Genomic DNA, 25,703 nt, shown 5'->3' with positions numbered 1-25,703 from the left:
ATTGCAGGAATTTGTGATAATTTGTACTTATTATTATGTAAAAACCGTTTGTAAAAATTTCAAAACATTGAAGAATGTTTAAGTGCCTAGGAGATACTAGGTCATTATTAAGTTATGTCATTTTGGTTTCTGCATTAAGTGTAATCTGTAGATTTTCTGCTTCTATGAAAATTGATAATAACCAGAAGATTGCCAATTTCTCACGAGCTAAATAATCAAAATTGGTGCAAGGATTTAAATTAGTTTGACAAATTGTTTTTCTATTCCTTTTTCAATAGATTAAACACACAGGCCTCCAGAGAGTGTGGAGGGAAAAGTATAACGGAGATCATATTGTAGCAACAATAGAGACAGAGTTTAGGGGAAGAACTGGGGAGAAATAAACCAGAAATTCATTGAAGCAAATCATTAAAGAATATCTCTAGAAATTCTTTTTTGTGAGAAGAAATCCAAGTAGTATTTCACCCTTGTTTTACAGAAAAAGTTACCAAAGTCTTGACCAGTTATCAGCTGAAGTCAGCCTTTCTCAGACTTCACTGGATCCAGGTCAGTCACAAGAAGGAGATGGGAAACAAGACACATTAAATTTAATCAGTGAAGGTAAGAGAAACAAAATCTATTTGGAAATTACTGTTCCCTGCATTGCTGTGCTTTGGTTGCAGAATGCTGAAGAGCAGCAGTGACATTTCTGTGAAGCGTGCTAGGAATGAAGCTGCAGGAGGATTAAAAAGTTCTGCTTTGGTCTTTTTTAACCTGTGCCCATTGGGCTTTCTGTGTCTCTCCCCAGTACTAAAACAACTTTATCAAGGTGGTCCCCCACTGCAGTTCAAAAGTCAGTTCTCCGCCTTTGTTCTATTAAACTGCTTAGCAGCTTTGGATACAGCTGACCACTTCCTCATTCTTGAGTCAATTTCAGTAGCTCATTTTTGGGTATTTAGAATAGCTTGGGAACAAATATGAGAGTTGCAGCTTTTCCTGCTCCTGCTTTCAGCTGTGCTCTGTCCACCCCTCTTTCCCTTGTTCTGCATCTTCCTGAACAACATCTTGGTTCAATAACAAAACATTTCAGGCCAGTTTCTCTGATCACATTTCATTGTCTAAGACTCAACCTGTGCATTTTTAAACTCCAGTAGCTTAGCTGGTTCAGAATTACTTTTTCTCCTGCCCCCAGCACAGGCTCGGGCTGTGACTCTAGCACTTCGGGTTGGATAAGTGGTGAGAGTATGATACTGGTGCTCAGGTCTTTTATCTCTGCTCCCTCTGCGCGCCAGTGTGCGTGAGGTGGGGGCTGGCAAAGAGTTCCCTACTGCAGGGGGACCTGCACTACTCTGGGTCTCCATTTCCTCCTGCCTGCTCCACAGCAGTACATAGCACCACCACCCACGTCACTACATTCGCCTCCTCCGCCTTACCACTCCACGTCCGCTTACTAGGATGTCCTATCAGTGTTCCCTGCCACACACGCTGTCTACACTTGATTCTTCATCATCTTCACTGTTACTACCTTCTCTCAGCCGCGTGGGGCAAGCTGCATGGATGAACTACTGCCACGGCTCTTTCTTGGGTCTTTTCCTCTCTCATTCTTGTCCCCTCATAGCCCATTCTCCATATAGTCATCAGTGATCTTAGAAAACATAAGTGAGAAAATATTATACCCAAACGTAAAACTCTCCAGGGCTCTCAGTGACATTCAGAATACAATTCAGACTGCTTATCATGGCCTCCTGTATGATCATGGCCTTGCCAGCTTCTGCCTTCCCTTATACCCTGCACCCCAGCAAACTGACCTCCTAGTTGTTCCTTCAGGTTGGTTCCTGCCTCAGCTGTCTTTGCACTTGTTTTTCTTAGGGCCCTGAAACTTCTTTCTTAAGGTCTTTGAATGGTAACATTTATCAGGTCTCTATTGAAATATCGCTTTAAAGAAGTTTTCATTGACTGCCATCCCTTAAATAACCATCATCTCCATATCCATCTTCACCCACCCCAGGCACTCTGTCACACTGCCCTCTGTTACACTATGATTCTTGTCCTCAGCTCCCTGCTAAAATGTATGCTTCATGAGGGAAGGAATCTTGTGCATATTTTCCACCAGTGTATTACCAGAGCCTGTCACATTATAGACAATTATTGATAGAGTTGGTAGAGTAAGTATATAATGAATGAATGTCATAGAATGTGAGGAACAAGGTAGAGATAGTATAGAGTAAAAATTCAATTAACAAGGAGGCTCAGGGGGCACCTGGGTAGCTCAGTGGGTTAAAGCCTCTGCCTTTGGCTCAGGTCATGATCCCAGGGTTCTGGGATGGAGCCCCACACCGGGCTCTCTGCTCAGCAGGGAGCCTGCTTCCTCCTCTCTCTCTGCCCACCTCTCTGCCTACTTGTGATCTCTGTCTGTCAAATAAATAAATTAAAACAAACAAACAAACAAGAAGGCTCAGGCAATGGGAAATTATGTTAAGTTGAATTTTTTGCTTCTTTTAAGATAGTTGTTGAAATGTTGTCAGAGGGCTGTAAGTCTATTTTAATAGTTTAGTAAATACTGTATACTGACTAAAAATGAGTCTTTTTAATGATGTGGATAATAAAGATAGCAAAATAGAGTATCCTAGTGGCACAAAGGTAGGTGGAAGAGAGTAAACTGAATTCACTCTCATAATTTAGAATATGTATATTTTAAAAATTAATCCATTCTCTGAGTGGATTTTTTATGATGACTCTCTGTGTAGAAGACACATTTATTTAGGATTTAAATCAGTTTATCATTATAGACATATTAATAGTAATAGGTTAAGATTGATAATGGGTAATTTTTATACTATAAAACATGTGTGTATGTGTGTGATGAATGGGTGAAGCATAGAGAATCTTTAGGGCAGTGAAACTATTCTTTATGATATTAAAATGTTAGATACTTGTCATTATAAATTTGTCCAACCCATAGAACATACAGCACCAGGAGTGAACCCCAGTGTAAACTGTGAACCCTGGTTCATAATGATGTGTTTGCATAGTTTCATTAGTTGTAACCAGTGTCCCACTCTGGTGGGGGATGTTCATAAGAGATATGGAGATATGAAAAATCTTAGCACATTCTGCTCAATTTTGCTGTGAATCTAAAATGCCTCTAAAAAATAAAGTGTATGAATACACAGAGACAGGGAGAGTAAAGTACTGACTTTAAGAATTCAAGGTTAATTAACAGATTAAGTATGACTTCCAGAATTTCCCTACCCAAATAGCTAATAAAATTATCAAAAAAAGAAAATGTTTGTCAAAAAATTTACCAACTAAAACACAGCAACAAAAAAGAGCTATAATATATTTAGGATAATGTAGAACTTTAAATAAAATTTATTTTATTTTTTAAAGATTTATTTATTAATTTGGGAGGGTAGGGGAGAAGCAGAGGGAGAAAGAGAATCTCAAGCAGGACACCCCCCCCCATGCCATTCCTGTACTGTGACGTGGCTTTGAGTGCAGAGCCCAGGGCGGGGCTCAATCTCATGACCCTGAGATCTTGACCTGAGTCAAAAATCAAGAGTCCGACATTTAACTGACTGAGACACTCAGGTGTCCCACTGAAGAAAATTTTTTAAAACTTGATGGACATACCTTCTTTCTACCCATAGTATCCTTCCTGCCCTCCCATAAAAGCCATATAGTAAGGAAACTATACTTTGATACCCTGATACAAGAGTGTCCTTTAGTTAAAAATTTCACAAACCAGCCAAATCAGCTAACTCTCCTGTGTGTACAAAATTATTATTCTTTAAAAACAATCGTCTAAGTTGAAAAAAACAATTCTGCTAATGAAACCCTCCCCCAGGAAAATAGTAATGAAGCAGGAAAAAAAAGACTATAGTACAACCATATGATTTTATTAAGTATCCTCAAACAAGCATCTAAAGCTGTAATACCATTTTAAATTAGAAATCAAAAACTAGGAACATAAATGTTCCAGAGGGGTGCCCAGGTGGCTCATTAGTTAAGCATCCAGTTCTTGATCTGAACTCGGGTCATGGGCTCAGGGTCATGTCATGGGCTCAGGGTCATGAGATGAAGCCTTGTATGCAGCTCCAAACTCAGTGGGGAGTCTGCTTGGGACACCCTCTCCCCCACTCCCCCATACCCCATCCCTGACCTCCCAGCATGTGATCTCTCTCTCAAAAAAAAAAAAAAAAAATTTAAGAAACAGGATGAAATGAATTGATAGTTCATTACTCTAGAAGAAATGGCAGAAAAGGCAAAGTTGTATTAGAAGAAAATATTAAAGAACTGCTGTCTAAAGAATAGATTTGAAAGAGATCTTAATATACAACATTGAAGAAAGGCAGGAAAACCAAGAGAATGAAAATATGATGTGGAAAGAAATAAAATGAGTTAGGAAGTGTTTGAATTAGAAGTCAAGCAAAGAAGAGAAAATTTAGGGGCACGTGGGTGGCTCAGTCAGTTAAGCATCTGACTTGATTTTGGCTCAATCTCAAGATGGTGAGATTGAGCCCCCACAGTGGGCGGGGGGGGTCCACATTCAGCAGGGAGTCTGCTGGAGATTCTCTCTCTTCTCTCCCTCTCCCCCTGCTCACGGATGCATGCTCTCCCTCTCTAAATAAATCAATCTTATTTAAAAAAAGAAGATAGGGGGCGCCTGGGTGGCTCAGTGGATTGGGCTGCTGCCTTCGGTTCGGGTCATGGTCTCGGGGTCCTGGGATCGAGCCCTGCATCGGGCTTTCTGCTCAGCAGGGAGCCTGCTTCCCCCCTCTGTCTCTGCCTGCCTCTCTGCCTACTTGTGATCTCTCTGTCAAATAAAATAAATAAAATTAAAAAAAAAAAGATTAAAAAAAGAAGATAGGATTTTTATATCAGTAGAATCACCGAAGAAGGTAAAACAGTGGAGCAGAACTAATACTGAGTCTGTAATCTGAGAAAAATGTCTGGAAATAAAAGACTGAAATCTACAAATTGACAAGGCTGACAAAGTGCCTGAGAAAATTACCTGTATTAATCAACTCCCAAGTAGTATCTATTACAATTATTAGATATTAATAATAAAACATATTCAGGGCTTCTAGGCAAAAAGATCAAATAGCTTATAAGGGGAAGAGACTGAGACTAGCATTACACTTCTCTAGTTGTATAAAGTAACAGAACAAAACTACAAACCATTCCAAATAACATGAAGTTAAAACAAAAAAAGACTTGTTATCATATAAGAAAAGAAATAGCAAGTAAGAAATATACGCTGGAATTATGAATTTCTAAAAAATAAAAACTCAGCATAGCAGACTTTGTGAGATATACTTAAAGCAGTAGCTAGAGGAAATTAATAATTTTTATATACTTTTCATTAAAAATGAAAGAAAATAAATGAATTAATTTTCTCAGCCCAAATGGTAGAAAAAGAACAAGGTAAATAAAAAGCCAATGAAGAAAATAGTAAAGGTGAAAACATAAATTGATAGAAATAGTTCTAATTAATAAAACCATTGTTTTAATTAACAAATTTGGGACCTAGCTAATTTAATCATAGAGGAAGAAAGAACAAATATATGAAAATGTTGGGGATAAGTATGACCTGATAAATACAGTATGAAAAATTTAGAAAATTATAGACCAGTATTATTTATCCATGTTGATATAAACTTTCTAAATAATATATTAGTGAGGAAAATATAGCAACACATAAAGAAATGATACACTGTGCAAATTTAATCCAGGAATGTGAGGTTGATTTGATATTAGGAAATCTATCAATGTAATACCATATTCATAGATCTAAGATAGAAAAAGTTATCCCCACAGATGGCCAGAAAAGCCCTGGACAGAATTCAACACCTGTGTGACACAAACACTGAAGACAAAAGAACTGAATAATACTTCCTTTCCGTGAGTATGTGTGAACATTTCTGTCTGGAAGCCAGCATCTTACTTAATGATACTAAGATACCTTATATCTTAGTTAACATTATACTAGAGGTAGTAGCTAATGGCATTTAAGGAAGAAATGTCTAGAGACATGAAAATTGGATTTTTGCGGATGATAGCATGAACCTGGAAAATGAGAAATAATAATACTATACAATAAAAGTCCTATAAAGTAGCAAAATATAAAATTATACAGAAATCAACAGGTTTCACATGTACAAGCAATAAGCAATGAGAGACTCTTTTAGCTGTAGGGAAGAATTTAAATAGCAGCAGAGAAGATAAAATATTTAGACTATTTCTTGTTAAATTTATTCCTTTTGTGAGAAAAGCTAGAAAGCATTTTTAAGAGACCCAGAAAGAGATCCTTTAAGTCTTCCCTAAGTTAATGTAGAGTTAACACACTCCTACATATGCTTTTATTTTCAAATCCAGCAATCACACATCTCGGAATTCACTCCAAAAAAATACTTAAATGATACAGAAATACACATGCGCCAGATTATCCTGCTCATTCAGTATTCCCTCACATTCTGCGCTTTTCCCTAAATGCTTATCAGTTTTGAGGAACTTTACTAGCTACCCTTTTTAAAACTGAACTTCCTATTTTGAGGTAATTATGGATTCACATGTGGTGAAGATCTGCGTACCCTTCACCAGTTTGGCTCCATGGTGACATCATACAAAACTGTAGTATAACCTCCCATCCAGGAAACTGATAATACAGTGCAGTGATTTCATTCAGATGTACACGTCATCCTCAGTGTGTGTTTTTAGTTCCACATAGTTTGATTACACTCATAGGTGTGTGTCTACATTGCCACAGCCAAGATATGGAACACGGGCACCATCCCAAGGATCCCTTATATTACTAATCATACCTACCTCCTTCCCAGCCTTGCCCTATGTCTGCCCCTTCTCCAACCCATGGGAACACTAATATGTCCTCCATGACTGTCATTTTGTCATTGAATGATGAAGAGTGCCGTATAAATCAGACAGTATATAGCCCATTGGAATTAGCTTTTTTTACTCAGCATAACTCCCTTGAGATCTTTCCAAGTTGTTAAACGTATCAGTGACTTATTCCTTTATTTGTAAAAATAATTCCATAATCTGTATTATCACATTTAAAAAAAAATAACACTCATTGAAGGATATCTAAGTTTCTATTTAGGGACTGTGAAACTCTACTCTCATCTGAATGTCTATGTTCCCCAAATTCATAATCTCTGGTATGATGATAGAAGAATGTGGGAGGTGATTAGGTCACAAGGGTGGAGCCATGATGAATTTGATTAGCTTTCTTAAGAGGCACAGAGAGCACCCTGGCCTCTTTAGTCACCTTTGGACACAGTGAGAACCTGCTGTGAGCCAGGAAAAACAGGCGGTAACTAGACATAGGACCCACAGGTAACTGCCTCCGAGATTTCCCAGCATCCAGAATGCTGAGAAACGAGAAACAGTAAATATCTTTCTGTGGTTTTTAACCACATAGCTGATGGTATTTCTGTGATAGCAGCCTGAATGGCCTATGCTGCAGTGAACATTGGTTTGCAAATTTTTCTGTGAATCTAACTTCATTTTTCTAGAATGAATACCGACTCTTGATCTGAGCTCAAGGTATGATCTCGGGTCCTGAGATTGAGCCCCACATCAGGATCTGCATTCAGCCTGCCAGAGATTCTCTCTTCTTCGCCCTCCACCCCTCCCCCAACTTATGAATGCACGCTCTCTAAATAAATAAATAAATAAATAAAATCTTTTAAAGATCATCTCAGAAGTTAAAGTGGTACCATAATTGTTGGTAGAAAAGGGTGAGAAGTTGGCATTTTTTTCAAGGATTGGTTAAGCCCATATGTGATAGTTGTTGTGCTAGTAACTTACTAGCTACCCATAGTTCAGCAAATCTAGGATGCCTTGGGTTTTAAAATACACCAGTATTTAATTTAGCCTCGAAAAAGAGAAGAAAAAGCCAACAATTAAATCATAACACATTGTTTAAATATCTCTTAGCATTTTTTAATATTTATTTTGAGAGATCCTTGGGGCACTGGGGTGGCTCCACCCTTTGGGACCTAACTCTTGATTTCACCTCAGGTCGTTGACTCAGGGTCATGGGTTCGAGGCCCTTATTGGGTTCTGTGTTCAGCACAGCCTGCTTGGAATGCTCTCTCTCACTGTCCCTCTGACCCTCCCCCTGCTTGCACACATACTGTCTCTAAAAGAAGAAGACCTTTAGACTTTCAAAAAAACTTTTATTGTAATTCACATAAAACTGACCATTGTAAAGTGTACACTTCAGTGGTGTTTAGTGTACTCAGTGTTTTACAACCATCACCACTAATTCCAGAACTTTGTCATTTACCCAGTAAAGAAGCCCTGCATCTGTTAGTAGTTGGTCCCAATTCCTCCCTACCCCCATCTCTGGGTAACTACTAATCTACTTTTTGTCTCTTTGGGTTTGTCTGTTCTGGACATTTCATATAATAAAACCATACAGTATGTAGCTGTTTTGGTCTAGGTTTTTCGTTCTCGTTTTTCTTAAGTAGGTTCCATGCCCGTAATGGAGCCCAGTGCAGGACTTGAATTGATAACCCTGAGATCAAGACCTGAGCTGAGACCAAGAATCAGAAGCTTGGGGCACCAGATAGCTCAGTTGGGGGTCTGCCTTCAGCTTGGGTTGTAATCTTGGGGTCCTGGGGTCCTGAGTGTTGACTCACAGATTTTTAATCTGAGTACATTGTCGGGCTTCCTGCAGTGGGGAGCCTGCTTCTCCCTTTCTTCCCACCTGTGGTCCCTGTCTCTCTCTTTCTCTCTGTCTCTCTCAAATGAATAATGAAACTTAAAAAAAAAAAAAAAAAAAGTCAGAAGCTTAACTGTCCAAGACACCCGGGCACCTTCTGTCTAGGTTCTCTGACTTAGCATTGTGTTTTCACAGTTTGTCCATGTGGCAGCAAGTATCAGTGCTTCATTCCCTTTTATGCACAAATAATATTCCATTGTATGGATATACCACAGTTTATCCATTCATCATTTGGACATTTGGATAGTTTGCACTTTGGGGCCGTTATTAATAATGCTGTGAACATTCATGTACAGGTTTTTGTATGAATATATATTTTTATTTCTCTTGGGTATATAACTAGGAATGGAATTGGCTGGAACATGTTTTAATCATTTGAGGAACTTCCATACTTTTTCCAAGTGATTGTAGCATTTCATAGTCTGACCAGCATTGTATAGGGGTTTCATTTTCTCCACACCTTGACCAATGTTTGTTATTGATGGTCTTTTTAATTATATCATCTAGTATGTGTGAAGTAGAATTTTGTGGTTTTGATTTGCATTGTCCTAATGCGTATAATGTTGAACATCTTTTCATGTGCTTATTGGCCATTTGTATATCATCTATACAGATAAATGTCTGTTCAACTCCTCTATTTAAAAATTGCATTGTCTTTTAATTTTTAAGTTGCAACAGTGTATTTTGGATAGTAGACCTTATCAGATGTATGGTTTGCAGATATATTTTCCATTCTGAGGAATGTCTTTCTACTTGCTTGCTAGTGTTGACTCACAGATTTTTAATTTTGATGAAGTCCCATTTAACTAGTTTTCCTTTCGGTTGCTTGTCCTTTTGGTGTCCCATCTAAGAAATCATTGTCTAATTCAAGGTCATGCAGATTTACTTCTATGTTTCTTTTTCAGGGTTTTATAGTTTTAAATCTTACATTTAGGTCTTTGATCTATTTTAAGTTTTTGTATATGGTGTGAGCTAATTGTCCAACTTAATTCTTTTACAGGTAGATATTCAGTTGCCCCTGGACCATTTGTTGAAAAAATTATTCTTTCCCCAATTAAATGGTCTTAGAATTCTTGCTGAAATGCATTACGCATACATGTATGGGTTTATTTCTAGATTCTCAGTTCTGATTTGTTGGTCTGTTGGCCTCTACCAGTGCTACATTATCCATTGTATAGTAGCACACTGTCTTGCTTTATAGTTAAGTTTGGAAATCAGGACAACTTTGTTCCTTTTCAAGATTGTTTTGGCTATTCAGGCTCCACTGAATTTCCATATGGATTTTAGAATCAACTTGTCATTTCTGAAAAAAAGGCAGTTAGAATTTTGATGGGGATGACACTGAATCTGTAGATTAATTTGGGAAATATTGCCATCTTAATATTGTCTTCTAATCCATGGAAAAATGGAATGTTTTCCCACTTATTTCAACCTTGAATTTTTTCCAACAATAGTTTGTAGTTGTCAATGTACAACCCTTGCATTTCTTTATTTGAATTTATTTCTAGGTATTTTATTCTTTTAGATTCTATTGTTAATGGAATTATTTTCTTATTTTCATTTTCTGGTCATTCATTGCTTCTTTCATTTTTAGACTTTAAGCGTAGATTTAAAAAATTCATGTCAGTCCTCTGTACCTATAAGGAAAAGAAAAGTGAATTCAGTTACAAAGAACTCCATATTCACAGTCAATCTCTTCTGAATATGAAGACAGACATTGGCTGCTGTGTCTGTTCACAGTATCATTCTCTGTGACAACAGTGAACCATTTCCTAACATAATCCAGGTATCCTGGAAATCAATACCTAGAAGTAGAGATCCTTCTGATTCTCTTTTACAGCTCTACAGTACCTCATTGTGTAACCGTGTTAGACATTTAGATTTTCATCTTTTGCATTACTGTATGATAATATTTATATTAAAAAATGTTCTCTAAGTATATATTCCCAAAGAATTGCAAACAAGACTCAAACAGATACTGGTGTGCCAATGTGTGCAGCAGCTTTTTTTTTTTACAGTACTCTAAAGGTAGACACAACCCAAGTATCCATACAGATAAATAGATAAACAAAAAGTAGTATAAACATACAGTGGAATACTGCTCAGCCATGAAAAAGGAATAAAGTTGTGATACATGCTACAAAATGGATGGGCCTGAGAAAACATGCTAAGGGAAATAAAGCCAGACACAAAAGGGCAAATATTGTACGATTCCATTTGTAAGAATGATATATGATAGGCATATTCATTGACAGTAGATTGGAGTTTCCAGAGACTGGGAGTGAGGGAACAATGGATACTTATTGCTTAAATGGGTAGAAAATTTGTTTGGGGTAATGAAAATTTTTGGAAATAGTGGTGATGGTTGTACAATACTGTGGATGTAATTAATGCTACTGAATTGTACATTTAAAATATAAAATTTGGAAAGACCATCTAAAGCAGTTGAGTTCCAGGAGCATTTAATAAGAATTCCAGGGCGCCTGGGTGGCTCAGTGGGTTAAGCCACTGCCTTCAGCTCAGGTCATGATCTCAGGGTCCTGGGATTGAGTCCCACATCAGGCTCTTTGCTCAGCGGAGAGCCTGCTTCCCTCTACCTCTCTCTCTGCCTGCCTCTCTGTCTACTTGTGATCTCTCTCTGTCAAATAAATAAATAAAATCTTTAATAAGAATTCCAGAAAGTTGATTCTGGCCTGAAATGGGTCAGTAAGCTTAAACATTAAAAGGGTCCTTGAAACATCTAAATGTTTTGACCCTGAAATAACACAATAAACATTTTAAATTTGAATTTAACAACTACTCTTCCGTATCTTTGGTTTTTTTTTAAAGATTTTATTTATTTATTTGACAGAGAGAAATTACAAGTACACTGAGAGGCAGGCAGAGAGAGGGCGAGAGAAGGAAGCAGGCTCCCTGCTGAGCAGAGAGCCCGATGCGGGACTCGATCCCAGGACCCCGAGATCATAACCTGAGCCGAAGGCAGCAGCTTAACCCACTGAGCCACCCAGGCGCCCCTTCCGTATCTTTTTCTAATGTTGTTATATTTTCCTGTATTGTGCTTGTCAGCAAAACTATGAAGTTAACATAGCTAGTCATCTTTGTTATTTTACAAAGGAAAGGCTCAGAGAAGACGCCTTTCTTAAGGTCATACAGTTAAAAGACATAGGAGCTCTCTTGGTCCCAACACTGTTCTTATGGAATCATGACTTGTTAATTATATAATTATTTAATGAGCATCTCCTATGTGCTCAGCACTGGGAATATAATAAAGAACACAAGAAATTCCATGTCCTTTCTCAGTGTATGGTTTAGAAGAATGGAGAGCCCCACAATTATCATACAGTATAACTAGGTAGGTTAGAGTTCAAAGGACTGTAGGAACACTTCAGAGGGGCCATTTGAAACTATAGATAGCATTCAGAAACACCTGCCGTCTGGTTCAGTTTAGACTTCTCTAACTGTGTAAGCAAAACTTAAGCTTTTTATCTATTCTGGAAACCTGCTAATTTTCAAAGACCTCAGCCCTTCACAGCCTCAAACCAGCCACTTCTAGCTAGTATTTGCAAACTTAACCAGCTTTGGAAAGAACCTGTGTTCCCCAGCTTTGAAAACAGATCTGCCAGCCTTCCTCACGGGCCTATGGGAGTCCAGGATGTGACAAAGTTCCTGAGGCAAGGTAGAAGCTGAATAAATGTTCAGTAAGTGGGCTGAAGCTCTCCCAATCCAGCCCTCCTCCTGAACTGAAGCAGTTTTGCTTCTGCTGCATTACTTAACCTACACAGGGATTTCCTGGTATTTTCTGTGGCCTGGGCATTGGTACTGTTAGTTTATTATCCTTTACCAAGTGAACATGAACATACTCTGAAAAAAAGGTAAAGTTTTTATTTTTTTCCTAAAACATGGTATCTCAAACTTTCGTAACTAGAAATGTTATGAGGAGCACACATAATCCTCTGGTAATGTTTTTTGAAGGATGGCATTGAAGTTACGGAAATATATAACTGGCTATGTTTTGAGTACTTTGTAAAGTTATGTAAGTTTTTAGCTTTATAGGATCTTTTGGTAACATTCTTCAAGGGCAATTAAATATTTGTTATTTAATCTTAACTTTCAGGTAAAGAAGATACCCCCTCATTACTCGGTCTCTGTGGATCTCTAACATCAGTGGCAAGTTACAAATCTCTAACAAGTCTCAAATCTAATGACTACCTTGCAAGTCCCACAACAGAGATGACGAGTCCAGGTCTAACTCCATCCTGAAAAATTTTATGTCAGAGCCAGAAGTTTTTATGTTGCAAATGTTCTATTTACAATAAGTTTGACTGCTGGGAAAACCTTTGGAATTTTATATTGTTCTGGCACATGTCTGGAATTCGATTGCTTCTATTAGAGAATTCAGTCCACTCCATGTGCCCTTCTGAGAGAAAATGATTCTGCCATTTTAAGATTCTTATATTTGTCACTGAGGAAGTTTAAAAATGAATAGGCTTAAAAAACCTTCAAATATCCTCTAAATTAATAATCCATTGCTAATTGTGATGTAAATTTATTATTCAGCTGATTTTCATGTATTTAAATGTACTATAATTGCCAGAGACTGAGTTCAAGGTTTTATTCCAGAGACAAAGCTAAGTATTTTCTTTTACTTTTATTTAGTGATTATATTTTCTAAAAAATGATTTAATTTCATTTTTCATTCATTTCTTCCTAGGTTTTGATGTTTAAATGCCTTTTTTGTATGAGGAGGAGGTTCTCAGCTGGTTTCGTAGTGGCTTACTCACTTTTTCTTTAATAGTTATCATTTGGTACAACTTTCCATTAACATTTTATAAATTTTGTAGGAATGATATTTAGGCCATTACTAAATTTGTCAGGGTCCTAGGGAAAGTGTTTTACATCATTTTGGTAAAATGAATAAACTGTTTTCCCAAGATTTTCTTAAAAGTTTATTTAAAAATATCAAATATTCCTCAGTAGTTGGAAACATTTAAAAATGTAGAACAGATGTTGAAAAGTATTTTATTAGGAAAGACTTCGAGTCCATGTAAGGATTTGAGAACCTTCAAGTAAGAATCACTAGAGTTTTATCATACTCAACAATATGTCTGACATACAGTGCTGTTTTGTTCTCCCTTATGTGTAACAATGAATCACGCCATGTAATGTTAAAAAACTGATGTTAATGTTCAAAACCCCTACACTTCTACAGGTTAAAAAAAAATGTTTCCTTTTTAAAAAAATTATGCGCTATAAAATCTTTTTGCAGTTTTGGGAATTTATAAATTTCATCCATCAAAATCCCACCATATTGAAAGAGAAAATGTCTGAAGTATATTTTCTATCGTAAGTACTATGAGGAAAACATGACCAGTTGTGCCAAAGAAGTTTTATACATTGTTTACATGAAGAGGACACAATATTTAATGGGGACTTCATATGCTATTTTTGTTTATTAATAAAACATTACATTCAAACTCAGTTGCTTGACATGTAGGAACAGTACAACAATTTATGAGAGGAGGCAAGAGCGCTGAACATACTACATCATTCTTTGTATTAGAAATGTGGGAGTGTGGTGGTTCTCTGCAAGATTTAGGAGCTTTATTCTCATAATTTGGAATTTAAGATAATAAATAATAAGAATGCCAGTCTTATAAGGAAGTTCAAATGAAGTCATTTCAGGAACAAAGGAGGCCTGGAAGCCATTAAAATAAGTTTTCCTAGAAGTACCAGAACATACTCAAGAGTTTTTACTTCTTTAGGTTAAGGCTTTAGTACTTGTAAAAATGCAAATATTCTTGAAAAATGGTACCTTTAACAATTTAGTGGTATCTACTCTTAATTCTGTATACCTTATTATGAGTGTGGTATCCGAAGCAATTATTAATGAGCATGGGGATGGAAGGAAGATAAAAAATGAGGACAGTGAAAACCCTGGGAGGAGGGAGAAGGAAATGGCTAAGGAGAGGAACTTGAAAATTCTTAGGCTGGCCTTAAGCTCTATTGCTGCCTTCCTAAAAAATGATCAGAATGTTTCAAATGCTTTATCCATGGTCCACTCTCAACTGATATTTATTGTTCCTCAATAATTTTAAAAAATCATTGTTAAATTTTTTTCCATACATTTTTATAATAGGGGAAGGAAATTCAAGATTCCATAATTGATCACATTTTCCAGATTTGTCTAATGCATACAGTAACTTATGCATCTTAACATGCTGCTATATGCAGATTTAAACATGACATCTGAGGATCATGACTTTTCCTCCTTTCTTGGAGCTCCTGGTATAAAATTCATCTGCTAATGTGAATTCAGGTTTCTATACTAGTCATACATGTAGTTCATTTCACACTAGTTATACATGTAGTTAATGTTTGCATGAGGAAACAATGTATGTCTCAATCTTTAATTTTAGGTGGTGGTGTTTACTGTTTACACACCCTACCCAAAACAGAATGCTGAATTATAAGCTAATAATTCCATGTGTATTTTGTTGCCTTGATGTACTATACTTGTTGCATGTATATTAAAAGTTTTGTACCACACATTAGTAGTTATACTTTTTCCTTCAAGACAAGTTACTGGATTCAAGTTGTACACTGAACTTTGTTTTAGCAACTATGGTAAGTGTATATTACTCAGCACTAAAATATTGATATGACAAAAAGTTTTGGAGAAATCTTTATTTCAACTCAAATTAAATACCTTTTATTTAAAAAAATAACATGATCTGCTTTATAATACATAGTATCTGTTGAAATGGTACAATACAGGTAGTGATTTTGGTAGTGCTAATAACATAATTATGTAAGAGCCATGTTTGTTTTCTCACCATAAAATGGAAACCTCATCATCTTCCCAGCACCTATGATGGCATCAAGGTGATGTCAGCATTGAATGAAATGATATAAACTACGTTTTTATTTAAGTCATCTTTATTAGATTTACACATAAGTTTTCAAGTGGTTAAAAGTGTGTCTCAAATTTACAACTTAGGGAAATTCTTTGTCAAAGTTCCTACTGTTAGGTAAGATCTCCAGTTTTGATCAACAAATACGATGGATTACTTCTGAAATGTCACACAACTGCTTTGAACATCAGAGCTCTTAAATATTTTTTAATTGGTTCCCTTTGTTCTTCTGGAAGCAAAGCAGCTTCTATTTAGTTTTAGAATTAGTCCTTTTTAACTGATAGGAAGGGGCCGATAAAAATCACATCAATGTCCTTATGGTCCCTTTTCAAAGTCTATTCTGGTCCAAACCAATCCTTATTATGTAAGTCCCCATTTCCTATAGCACTGTTTATTTCTCTAAAACCCAAATGAACCCAAAGTTTCACTACATAAAATTCAGCCTTACTACAGGTGACACATTCTGGTGTGTGCTGTGCTCAACTATGCTACCTTCTTTTCTTTTCAGTTAAAATAACTGCTGGTCTTGGGGGAGGGGGGAACAAGAACAACCACTCTGTAATTATTAGACCTGTACCAAAAATACTTGGTTGGCTTCCAGTTGCCTTCCTGTTTTTCCTTCCCGGGACTGAATTCCATTGCCTGATTGAGACTCCCACTGCCAGGTGCCAGGTACGTTTAATTGTCTTAATCTTAAAAGCATTTCCTGACACTCCCTCTCTGCCCCCAAGCTCAGTGGAGAATCCTCTGCGTCCTCATCATCCCCATCACTCCCTTTGCAGCCCTCTGTCAATCAGTAGCTCTGCCTCTATTTATGGCCTGTATCTGAAGCACTTCTACTCTCATGTGCTTCTTAAACTGCCAACCATGTAAAAAATCTGAGGAAATGTTAAATGATAGGTTAAAATTTATTTTAAAAGTTCATTTTGGAAAAAAATTAAAACCTGAAACCCGAAACTTTCCCATATCCCTGGAATTCATGCTCCAGAAAGGGAAGAATTTAAAGGAGTCATGTAGTTAAATAAGCATAGCGAATAGTTTCCTAGAAATAAAAATTTATTTTAACTTCATATCTGTTCTTTCAAAAGTCAAATGTGTGTTGTATGGAAGGTGGCAAACATGTAATACTTGAACTTTTTTTTTAAAAATATACACACACCTAAGAAAGTAAATGTATTTGTTAGAAAACTTCACATAGATTGAAACGATTTGCTTTCAGAAACATTACCAAGAATATAACCTCTTGTCAAGTGCTTTTCAGTGGCTATTTTTTTGTTAAAATTAAAATTAAATTCAATTAATTAAAATTAAAGTATTAATGCTTCTTTACCACTTAAGTATAAAGAAAGCTTCAATTCACCCTTTTTATCCAGATACATGGCTGTAATATGTACTAGAAAAGCTACTAGGGAATTAAATTTATTTTAGGTATAAATGGGAAGAATTTTCTATAAGTATAGTCTGTTTTGGGGGAGGGAAGGAATTTCTCTACTGGTATTTATATTAAGCTGAAATACATGCCTGCTTCTTAATAATTATAAATTTAAATTTTTCTACCAGTTACCAAAAAGAAACATAACAGGACAAAAGTAAATTTAAATTTAATACCGTTAAGCAGCAGTGTTCAAGATAAACTTTCCTACATAAAGTACATCATGAACATAATTTTATTTGAAAATATTCAGCTTGAAACACAGTGATAATTTTAAGAAAGCATAAAATATTTTAATGAAAATATAAGTTAATGTCAAACATTTATGATTTTATAGATATGAATGTTGCAAAACTTAAGGTAAATCAACATAGGATAAAGTAAACAGATTACATACAAACCCTATATATTTTATTTCTGATGAAACATACAAACTCTTTTCTACTACAATATAAAATACATAATTCCTCTACCAACACTAGAGATCTGTCACCTGACTATACTCTTCTATTTTAGGGGAAAAAAAAAATACTTCACATTTCAAGGTATATAAAGTGCTTTTTCTTATAGTGCTGAGAAAATTTTTTTTAAAATTATTTTTGTCCTGCCATGGTAGCTTTGTTTCATTCCTACAGCCACAAGCTACATTACTGAGGCATTATCCTGTATTGACTAAAAGCTATTTCTTCAGGGAAATGGCTGCCTCTTTAGTCTCTTGATGTAGCATACTAACTAACATGAGATGTGTAAAATCAAGGGACATTTTGGAAGTATTTTGTGGCTTATATGTATTCATCTCAGTGTTGTTAGAAGAAGACAATACAAGTGACCTCAAGAGCTCCACAAACAGTGATACCTGAATTCTAAGATGGCTGAAACCCGAGGCCCTTCCCTGGCTGAAACAGTATTTTTACCATGCTAAATACAATGTGGTTTTTTCCCACTGTACACCCAAGATTCACTGTGCCAAACATTTAAGACAATCAGTAAAGACTCCTTCTCTCTTGCAGAAACAGTAGATAATACAGAATTTTTAGTCACCAAAAATATTTTTATCACATAAACAGTTACATTCTGGTTCATAAAGATAAAACAGCCATTACCTTTGGGTGAAGAAATCCTAATATGGGTGAAGCCTTAAAACGGCAATGGGAGGTATAAAACAAAAACAAAAACAAAACTTGAATTAAAGTATCTAATAGGTAATTAGGTAAACGTGAATAACATTATTTAAAGACTGCCATCTATTATGTACTTTGTTGGAATACTTAAGTATCTGTGCATGATTTAAGTGTGTATGAAGGAAGAGCATTTTTCTTCTAGACTCTGCACATCATTCAGCACACAATTCAAACTGTTTTAATCTATGTGACACATTCCCATTGACATTATACCGAAATCCAGAATATCAAACTCTCAGAGATTTTCACTTTCAGTGCTAAGGAGTAATTTTTCTCTTCTTTACAGAAACACTTTATGATAGTGATTTCTAAAATACCTTTTTCAAAATCTCAAAAATCAGCATAACAAAATTTATTTTAAAATTAGGGTTATGATTCAGAGGCAAAGTAGAAATTACTACTCATTTAAATTATAAGAAATATATAAAATCATTTTGAGATAATGGTGAAAGTTCTTGCCTAAGAGTCTCTATCTTATTACTTGGCTTTGGTTGTTATTTGCAGTTGAAACAGCATCACTAGCATTGCTGTCTTCGAGCATTTTGCTTCTGGAAAAAAGTCTTCCCAAATTCATAGGTACTGATCATAATGGCACAAGCAGGAGCAATTTTAATTAAACGGGGAATGAGGCCTGAAAAGAGAATAGAAAGAAATCAGTACAAATTTTACTTTACTTTATTTTTTAAAAAAATTTAAGTTTTTAGAACGATTTTATTCATTTGACATAGCAAGAGTGCACAAGCAGGGGAAGGGACAGAGAGAGAAGCAGACTCCCTGCTGAGCAGGGAGCCTGGCATGGGACTCTATCCGGGGACCTTGGGATCATGACCTGAGCTGAAGGCAGATGCTTAACTGACTAGGCCACCCAAATGCCCCTAATATGTTCGCTTTAACAGCATCAATGTGGTTTCCTAAATAGGGAATGTTTTCAATAATTTCTTGCTTAAGGTTAATTTAGGAAGATGACAGATGTCAAAGTTATAATTTTATTCAACAATTTGGTAAAGCAAGTATTTTTACCTGTAAATAATCCTGCAAATCCATTCTTAGCAACAATATTCTTCATGATAGTCCAGGTTGATATAGGCAAAGAAACTAAATGTTAAAATAAAGAAATGATACATTATAGATTACCATTTAATAAATTCTAATACACAAATACACATAAAAATGTTTACGGCCCTTGGTGTGTATAATCATTATAAATAGAACAAATCTGTTTACCTCAATTTTATCCCAAACTTTAACAGTTGGAATCCTTAAAAAGAAAAATTAGAAAAAGGTGATAACTTTAAGGTATATAGGACTAGATATAATCGAGGAGGAATATACAGATGGATTCTATGATTAAGTTTCTTAATCTTGGTAGTGGGTCATATCCTTTACACGTATTTCCCTGCCTTAATAATGAAAAATTTAGAAGATGTGTAGAAATCTTCATGGGGTTCCCAAAGCCAACAAGCCCTGATAACCATTTTTCATTACATTCTTATTGTATACATTTTAAAAAGTGGTTTTTTCCCTAAGAAGTTCTGAAAAGAATAGCTTGTTCTCCCTAGGGAGGTCTGTCTGCCTTTATTAAAACCTTTCTGAATAGATGTACCAGTCTTTTTTTTTTTTTTTTTTAAGATTATTTATTTGACAGAGGGCACAAGCAGGGGGAGCGGCAGGGAGAGGGAGCAGCAGACTCCCCTCTGAGCAGGGAGCCCGATGCAGGACTCAATCCCAGGACCCTGGGATCATGACCTGAGCCTAGGGCAGACATGTAACTGACTGAGCCACCCAGGTGCCCCTAGATGTATCAGTCTTGATATAAATTACATTAGTTTTGTCTCTTCCAAAGGGTAGATTAAGCCTTTTTTAAAATCAAAATTTTGTATTTTTATAAATAAAAATTTATTATCATTTTATTTTTATAAATAAATATTTTTATAAATAAAATGATTAAAAAATAGTATTTCAAACTCTACAGTCACTAGAAGTACAGTTATAAAAAATGCACACACTTCACTTGGCATCTGCAACAGTTAACAGTAACGTCTCTTATTTGCAACCATTTAAAAATGTGAAAGTAAAAAACTTTTTTTAAAGATGTCACTGAGATTTAAACATACAGCTACTTATGAGCTATTCATGCATGAAGTTTACTTATCTTCATTTTACACAATGATTCTCAGCAGCTGGCTTAATTAGCCCACAGATTACTAGATGCAGTAGGTAAAAAAAAAAAATCTGCTAAGAAGCAGGCACATTACCGAATGAATACTGTTGACAGCTGACACACCGAGGCTGTCAAAGTCTTGTTTGATATCAGCTGGATGAGGGGCAAAGTCTTGGTTTGATATCAGCTGGATGAGGGGCAAACACTGGTATGGCATCCTCACTAGCTGCTCGGAGCTGCATTCTAAGACTACGATAGTCAATGTGAACGTGGATGACAACAACTCTGAGTCATTCAGAAGGATTAAAGCATGTATTATTAAGCATGCCCAGGGGAAAAAAAGGAGAAGGCTAGAGAAAGAGAGCTTTCAAAAATGGCTTTTTAGAATTTTACCACTTAGTGGAATGGGCTCATTATTTCAAATCTCATTTAGAGAAATATCAGATTCTCTGTGAAGATAGATGGGGCTTTGTGTTTATTTAGGAAGCCATATTATGATAATATAAATACTACAAAGATAGCAACTATAGCAATCTGACAGGAAGGATACATTTTTGAAACCAAGAACAAAGTATTTATGAAAAAATATAACTTTCTAAAGTCAATGACCCAAATTTTATATTACAAGTCAGCAACTTCATGTTTAAATTATTCCAATTAAATTCTAGAAACACCTAGTGAAAGAAAGGAAGCCAAGTAGCCAGGTATTTCTGATCTTGAAGGATTCATGCCCCAAAGTGGTCCCTATTTAAACAGCAGCATGCACTTAATGCAGAAGAGAATGGATGGAAAGTGTTGTAACTGAAGGTCAGCTTCATTCACACTCTAATGCAATCTCTGAAGTATCCTGCCAAGTTCCAACCCTCTAGAGTTATTGCTAGAAACACTCATTTATTGACCATCCACATTTATCAAATCTTAGCAACTATACAGCAAATCTATTCCTTCTCAGTGTCCTCCTTTCTCTCTCCTGAGAGGTAACTACTCTCTTGTGTTTCTTTTTTCCTTTACCTTTCTCATGCTTGTGTTTAAACTTTCACTACATCTGAACACATCCATAAATAACATATACTCTTGCTTTTCATGTTCTTAAACTTTGTATAAATGCTAGCACACTGTACATTTGTAATGTGCTTTTTAGGATTATCTATATTGCCAAGAGCAGGTGTATCTGATTGATTTTAATTGCTCTGTGTGATTGCATTACATGGGTTATCAGAGTTGACCTGCTTCCTGGCCAGGGCCCATTTCAGCGCTTTCTAACTTTTGAGATTAAGAATCCTTAAGTGAGTATCCTTGTACAGGTGAGACGTTTTTCTAGGGCACATACCGAAGGTGAAACCGCTTGTTCAAAGAGCCTTTTTGAGATTGCCAGATTATTTTCCAAACTTGCCACCTGCTGGGCAGAAGCGTTCCCACGGCTCCATGTTCTCCCCCAAAACCTGGCACAGATAAAATGTCCTCTTGCTGCCCTTCTGGTTGGCAATGTCCTCATGACTACTAAGACTGAGCTTTTCTTCACAAGTCTGTCACATATAACCATTTTTTAAAGGTTTTAAAGTTTCTGTTGAATTATTTTAAAATACTGAATATGCTCACAGAAAAAGAAGTTTAACTGGAACTGTCAAAAACCAGTGGATATGAGCCAGGTTTCAAAAGCTGAAAGGTGACATTAAATTTTTTTAAGTTGTAAATGATGAACTCATAAGAAAAAGTTACCTCTATTATGAAATGTGGGACTCACTACAACCCACTATGCTTCTTTTCCATTATATTATGAGGTGTTTGAGGGCCTAGAGACAGCCTCACTTGTCTGTAGAGACCAGCATGGTGCACTCGAATCAGTAGTCAGCTAATGGATGGGAGACACAGTCGCAGTGTGCTTCTACAGAGATAACATTCTTACAAGGAACTCAGCATCATTTTCTATGGAACACTTACTCTTCTTTTTGCTTAGAGATAATGGATTTGGTGTAGCTGAGCTAGAGTGGAAAAAGCCACTTCTAAAGGGAGCTGATTTACCTCTTCTGTGGGGATAAATAATATGATAAAAATGAGAAAAAATATGGGCTGTTTATCACTCACATCAGAAGAAGCATGTCTTCCTAAATATGACTGGTTCGTAGCTGAAGCAGAGTAACCAGTAAAAATGACCAACAATAATCATATAAAATTAAGGCCTAAGGCTTAAAGATTTCTCCTTTGGGCTTTATTGGAGAAACACTAGAAAAAAAAAACAGTGATAGAGAGTTGAGTCTTGTGAAAGAAGATGCTTCCCTGATGCCCATCTCAAGGAGGATGTACAGTCATTATCATGTTGAGAACACGTGCAGAATATAAAAGTTCGAGCCCCACCGTCAATCTATTGAGTGAGAGTCCACTGGGGGTGGTGCCCAGCTTCAGCTGTCATTAAAAAGCACCCCAGGTGACTCCGAAGATTACTGACCCAAGTAAGTGGCTCTCAAACCTTAGTGAGCATCAGAATCTAACCGTAGTTTCCTGTCTTCTCCCTCACTAACATCATGACCCACGGCTCATGGCCATAGTCATGAATCACACCACAGAGAATATTCCTACTACATTAAATACTTCATGTAGAAGAGTAAACAGGAATTCTGATGATTTGGAAGGGAGAATAAAACAAAATAATTTTGAACCATCCATGGAGAACAGATAGGACTTAGGCAGCTAGCAGGCTCCCACTCAAAACACAAGTTGAAGAACACTGATAATAAACTTTGTTAACTTCCCCAGGTTTTAATTAGCTCTATTATGAGAACTCTATTATGAGGACTTCAGAAAATCAAGACAAAGTAGTCACTAATATTCATGAGACTCAGTTGTCTGTAAAGTGTTTCTTTCAACAATTACAAATACCTATTTTACTTGTATGCAGAATATTCTGGTGAGTCGGAACAATTTATTAACATTAGAATAGATTAATCGATCACAGGATTCATATGACACCATTTTGTAATAGATAATTTCCAATTGGTTTGCCACACTTTTCTATAGATAATAATGACAGAAGGACTCTAGTAGAAGCAACTAAGAGTACACTTATTTTAGAAGAAGTTACAGGTTATAAAGAGGTAAAAATAGGAGGAAAAAAATGTATTAAAAGGAAGGGAAGCTCAAAAACATTAAGAAAAAGAATGAAATGTATACACATTGTAATGAAACAAAACACACCAAGAGAAAAAGTGTTCCCACTAAATTCCTATCCTTCACCCTAATTTGTCTAGATTTATTTGAAATAATAGTTATATAGTATGTCATCTTCTTTTTAGCAGGCATGAGACTTAACTGATGGCAGGCAAAATATATAGATTTTTAAATTTCTTAAGTTTTGGAGGTCGTTGAGAGTATTTTTTTTCCTCCGGGCATTCCATTCTAATAGTATATTAGTTTCGGTCAAAGCAGCAGAGGAAAAAAAAATTCTTATTTTTCTTATTTAAACAGTCCCAGCTGGAAAGAAAAATAAAAACAATCATGGCATCTTGAGATAATGTTTTAAATTAATTAAACTTACTTTTATGACATTCATATTTCCAAAGTTGAGTCTGCTTTTGTGTTTTTACCACATCAAATGGCAAAGTTGCGACAGCTGCAAACTATCAAAAAGTAAAATTAATTTAAATCTACCTTTAAATTTTTTCTTAATATTTTTATATTCTAAGTAGCACATTACTGAAGGACAAATACTGGGATCATAACTAAACTGAAACTTAAGATGAAGTCAGATACATTCAAAGAGTAGTTTTTATTAAAGAAAACAGATAACATGTCCTATGTATTTCTCCCACAGTTTAGACATAAATAGTCTCAAAAAAGTTCCCCTACTTTCCTGAAGTCACACAACTACTAGTGGAAGGGTCAGAATTACAACCAGACAGACCACTCAGACTCCAAAACCAGACTTCACAATTTCTGATGCTCCTACAAGTCCTATGATTCCTTTACTACACATGAAGGTATAATACGTATTTTAAAGCAGAATTTCTGAATTATGTAGTAAGCATATAAAAATTTTCAAATGTCAAAAATGGAATTAAAAAATTAAATTTACACGAACAAATCCTTTAATTTTTTTTTTAATCTATTTGAGAGAGAGAGAGAGAGACAAAGTATGAGCATAAGGAGGAGGAGCAGAGGGAGGAGATGCAGGCTTCCCACTGCGCAGGGAGCCTGATGTGGGGCTGGATCCCATGACCCTGAGATCATGAGCTGAAGCTGATGCTTAACCAACTGAGCCACCCAGGTGCCATATTTATGGGTTTCACCATATATATCAAATACAGTTATAACTGTTCACAAATCACACTTTAAAAAAACATCTCAAAATAGGGATGCCTGGCTGGTTCAGTTGGTTAAGCCACTGCCTTCAGCTCAGGTCATGATCCTGGAGTTCAGGGATCGAGTCCCACATCAGGCTCCCAGCTCTTTGAGGAGTCTGCTTCTCACTTCTCATCCTCTCTCCCCCTCTCTCAAATAAATAACTAAAATCTTTTTTTTCCATTTATTTATTTTCAGCATAACAGTATCATTATTTTTTCACCATACTCAGTGCTCCATGCAATACGTGCCCTGTATAATACCCACCACCTGGTACCCCGACCTCCCACCCCCCGCCACTTCAAACCCCTCAGATTGTTTTTCAGAGTCCATAGTCTCTCATGATTCACCTCCCCTTCCAATTTCCCCCAACTCCCTTCTCTCTAACTCCCCATGTCCTCCATGATTTTTGTTATGCTCCAGAAATAAGTGAAACCATATGATAATTGACTCTCTCTGCTTGACGTATTTCACTCAGCATAATCTCTTCCAGTCCCGTCCATGTTGCTACAAAAGTTGGGTATTCGTCCTTTCTGATGGAGGCATAATACTCCATAGTGTATATGGACCAATTTTCCTTATCCATTCATCCGTTGAAGGGCATCTTGGTTCTTTCCACAGTTTGGCAACGGTGGCCATTGCTGCTATAAACATTGGGGTACAGATGGCCCTTCTTTTCACTACGTCTGTATCTTTGGGGTAAATACCCAGGAGTGCAATGGCAGGGTCATAGGGAAGTTCTATATTTATAAATAACTAAAATCTTAAAAAAAAAAAAAATCTCAAAATCAATCTGTTTATTTTCATAATGACTTAATTAAGCAAAGAAGGTTTTTTGAAAGAATAGTTAAATTCCCTTAAGAATGTCTTGTAGGGTGCCTGGGTGGCTCAGTTTGTTAAGCCGCTGCCTTTGGCTCAGGTCATGATCTCAGGGTCCTGGATCGAGTCCCGCATC

General features: G+C 36.2%; 2 protein-coding genes across 11 annotated transcripts in view; one reads left to right on the top strand and one right to left on the bottom strand.

Annotated features, from left to right (window-relative positions):
- The window catches only part of RUNDC3B (RUN domain containing 3B), a 147,812-nt gene extending 132,539 nt beyond the window's left edge, over nucleotides 1-15,273 (top strand). For 8 of the 9 annotated variants that reach the window (XM_082692386.1, XM_082692383.1, XM_082692385.1 and 5 more), the window contains 2 exons: nucleotides 479-600; nucleotides 12,843-13,121. In XM_082692386.1, the coding sequence (XP_082548512.1) occupies nucleotides 479-600; nucleotides 12,843-12,988 (268 nt within the window). In that variant the 3' untranslated portion in view covers nucleotides 12,989-13,121. Of the gene's footprint in view, nucleotides 1-478; nucleotides 601-12,842 lie in introns of all 9 variants that reach the window. The other variant, XM_082692389.1, reaches the window with a different exon arrangement.
- Nucleotides 15,274-15,397: 124 nt separating this feature from the next.
- Nucleotides 15,398-25,703, bottom strand: part of SLC25A40 (solute carrier family 25 member 40) — a 56,014-nt gene continuing 45,708 nt past the window's right edge. For both annotated transcript variants that reach the window (XM_082692392.1, XM_082692393.1), the window contains 3 exons: nucleotides 23,946-24,027; nucleotides 19,273-19,347; nucleotides 15,398-18,883 (listed from right to left, as the gene is read on the bottom strand). In XM_082692392.1, the coding sequence (XP_082548518.1) occupies nucleotides 18,771-18,883; nucleotides 19,273-19,347; nucleotides 23,946-24,027 (270 nt within the window). In that variant the 3' untranslated portion in view covers nucleotides 15,398-18,770. The remainder of the gene's footprint in view (nucleotides 18,884-19,272; nucleotides 19,348-23,945; nucleotides 24,028-25,703) is intronic.

Source organism: Mustela nivalis, assembly GCF_964662115.1.
Source record: "Mustela nivalis genome assembly, chromosome: 12".
In the NCBI taxonomy this organism is placed as follows: Eukaryota; Metazoa; Chordata; class Mammalia; order Carnivora; family Mustelidae; genus Mustela; species Mustela nivalis.
This window is presented reverse-complemented; position numbering and strand designations above follow the sequence as displayed.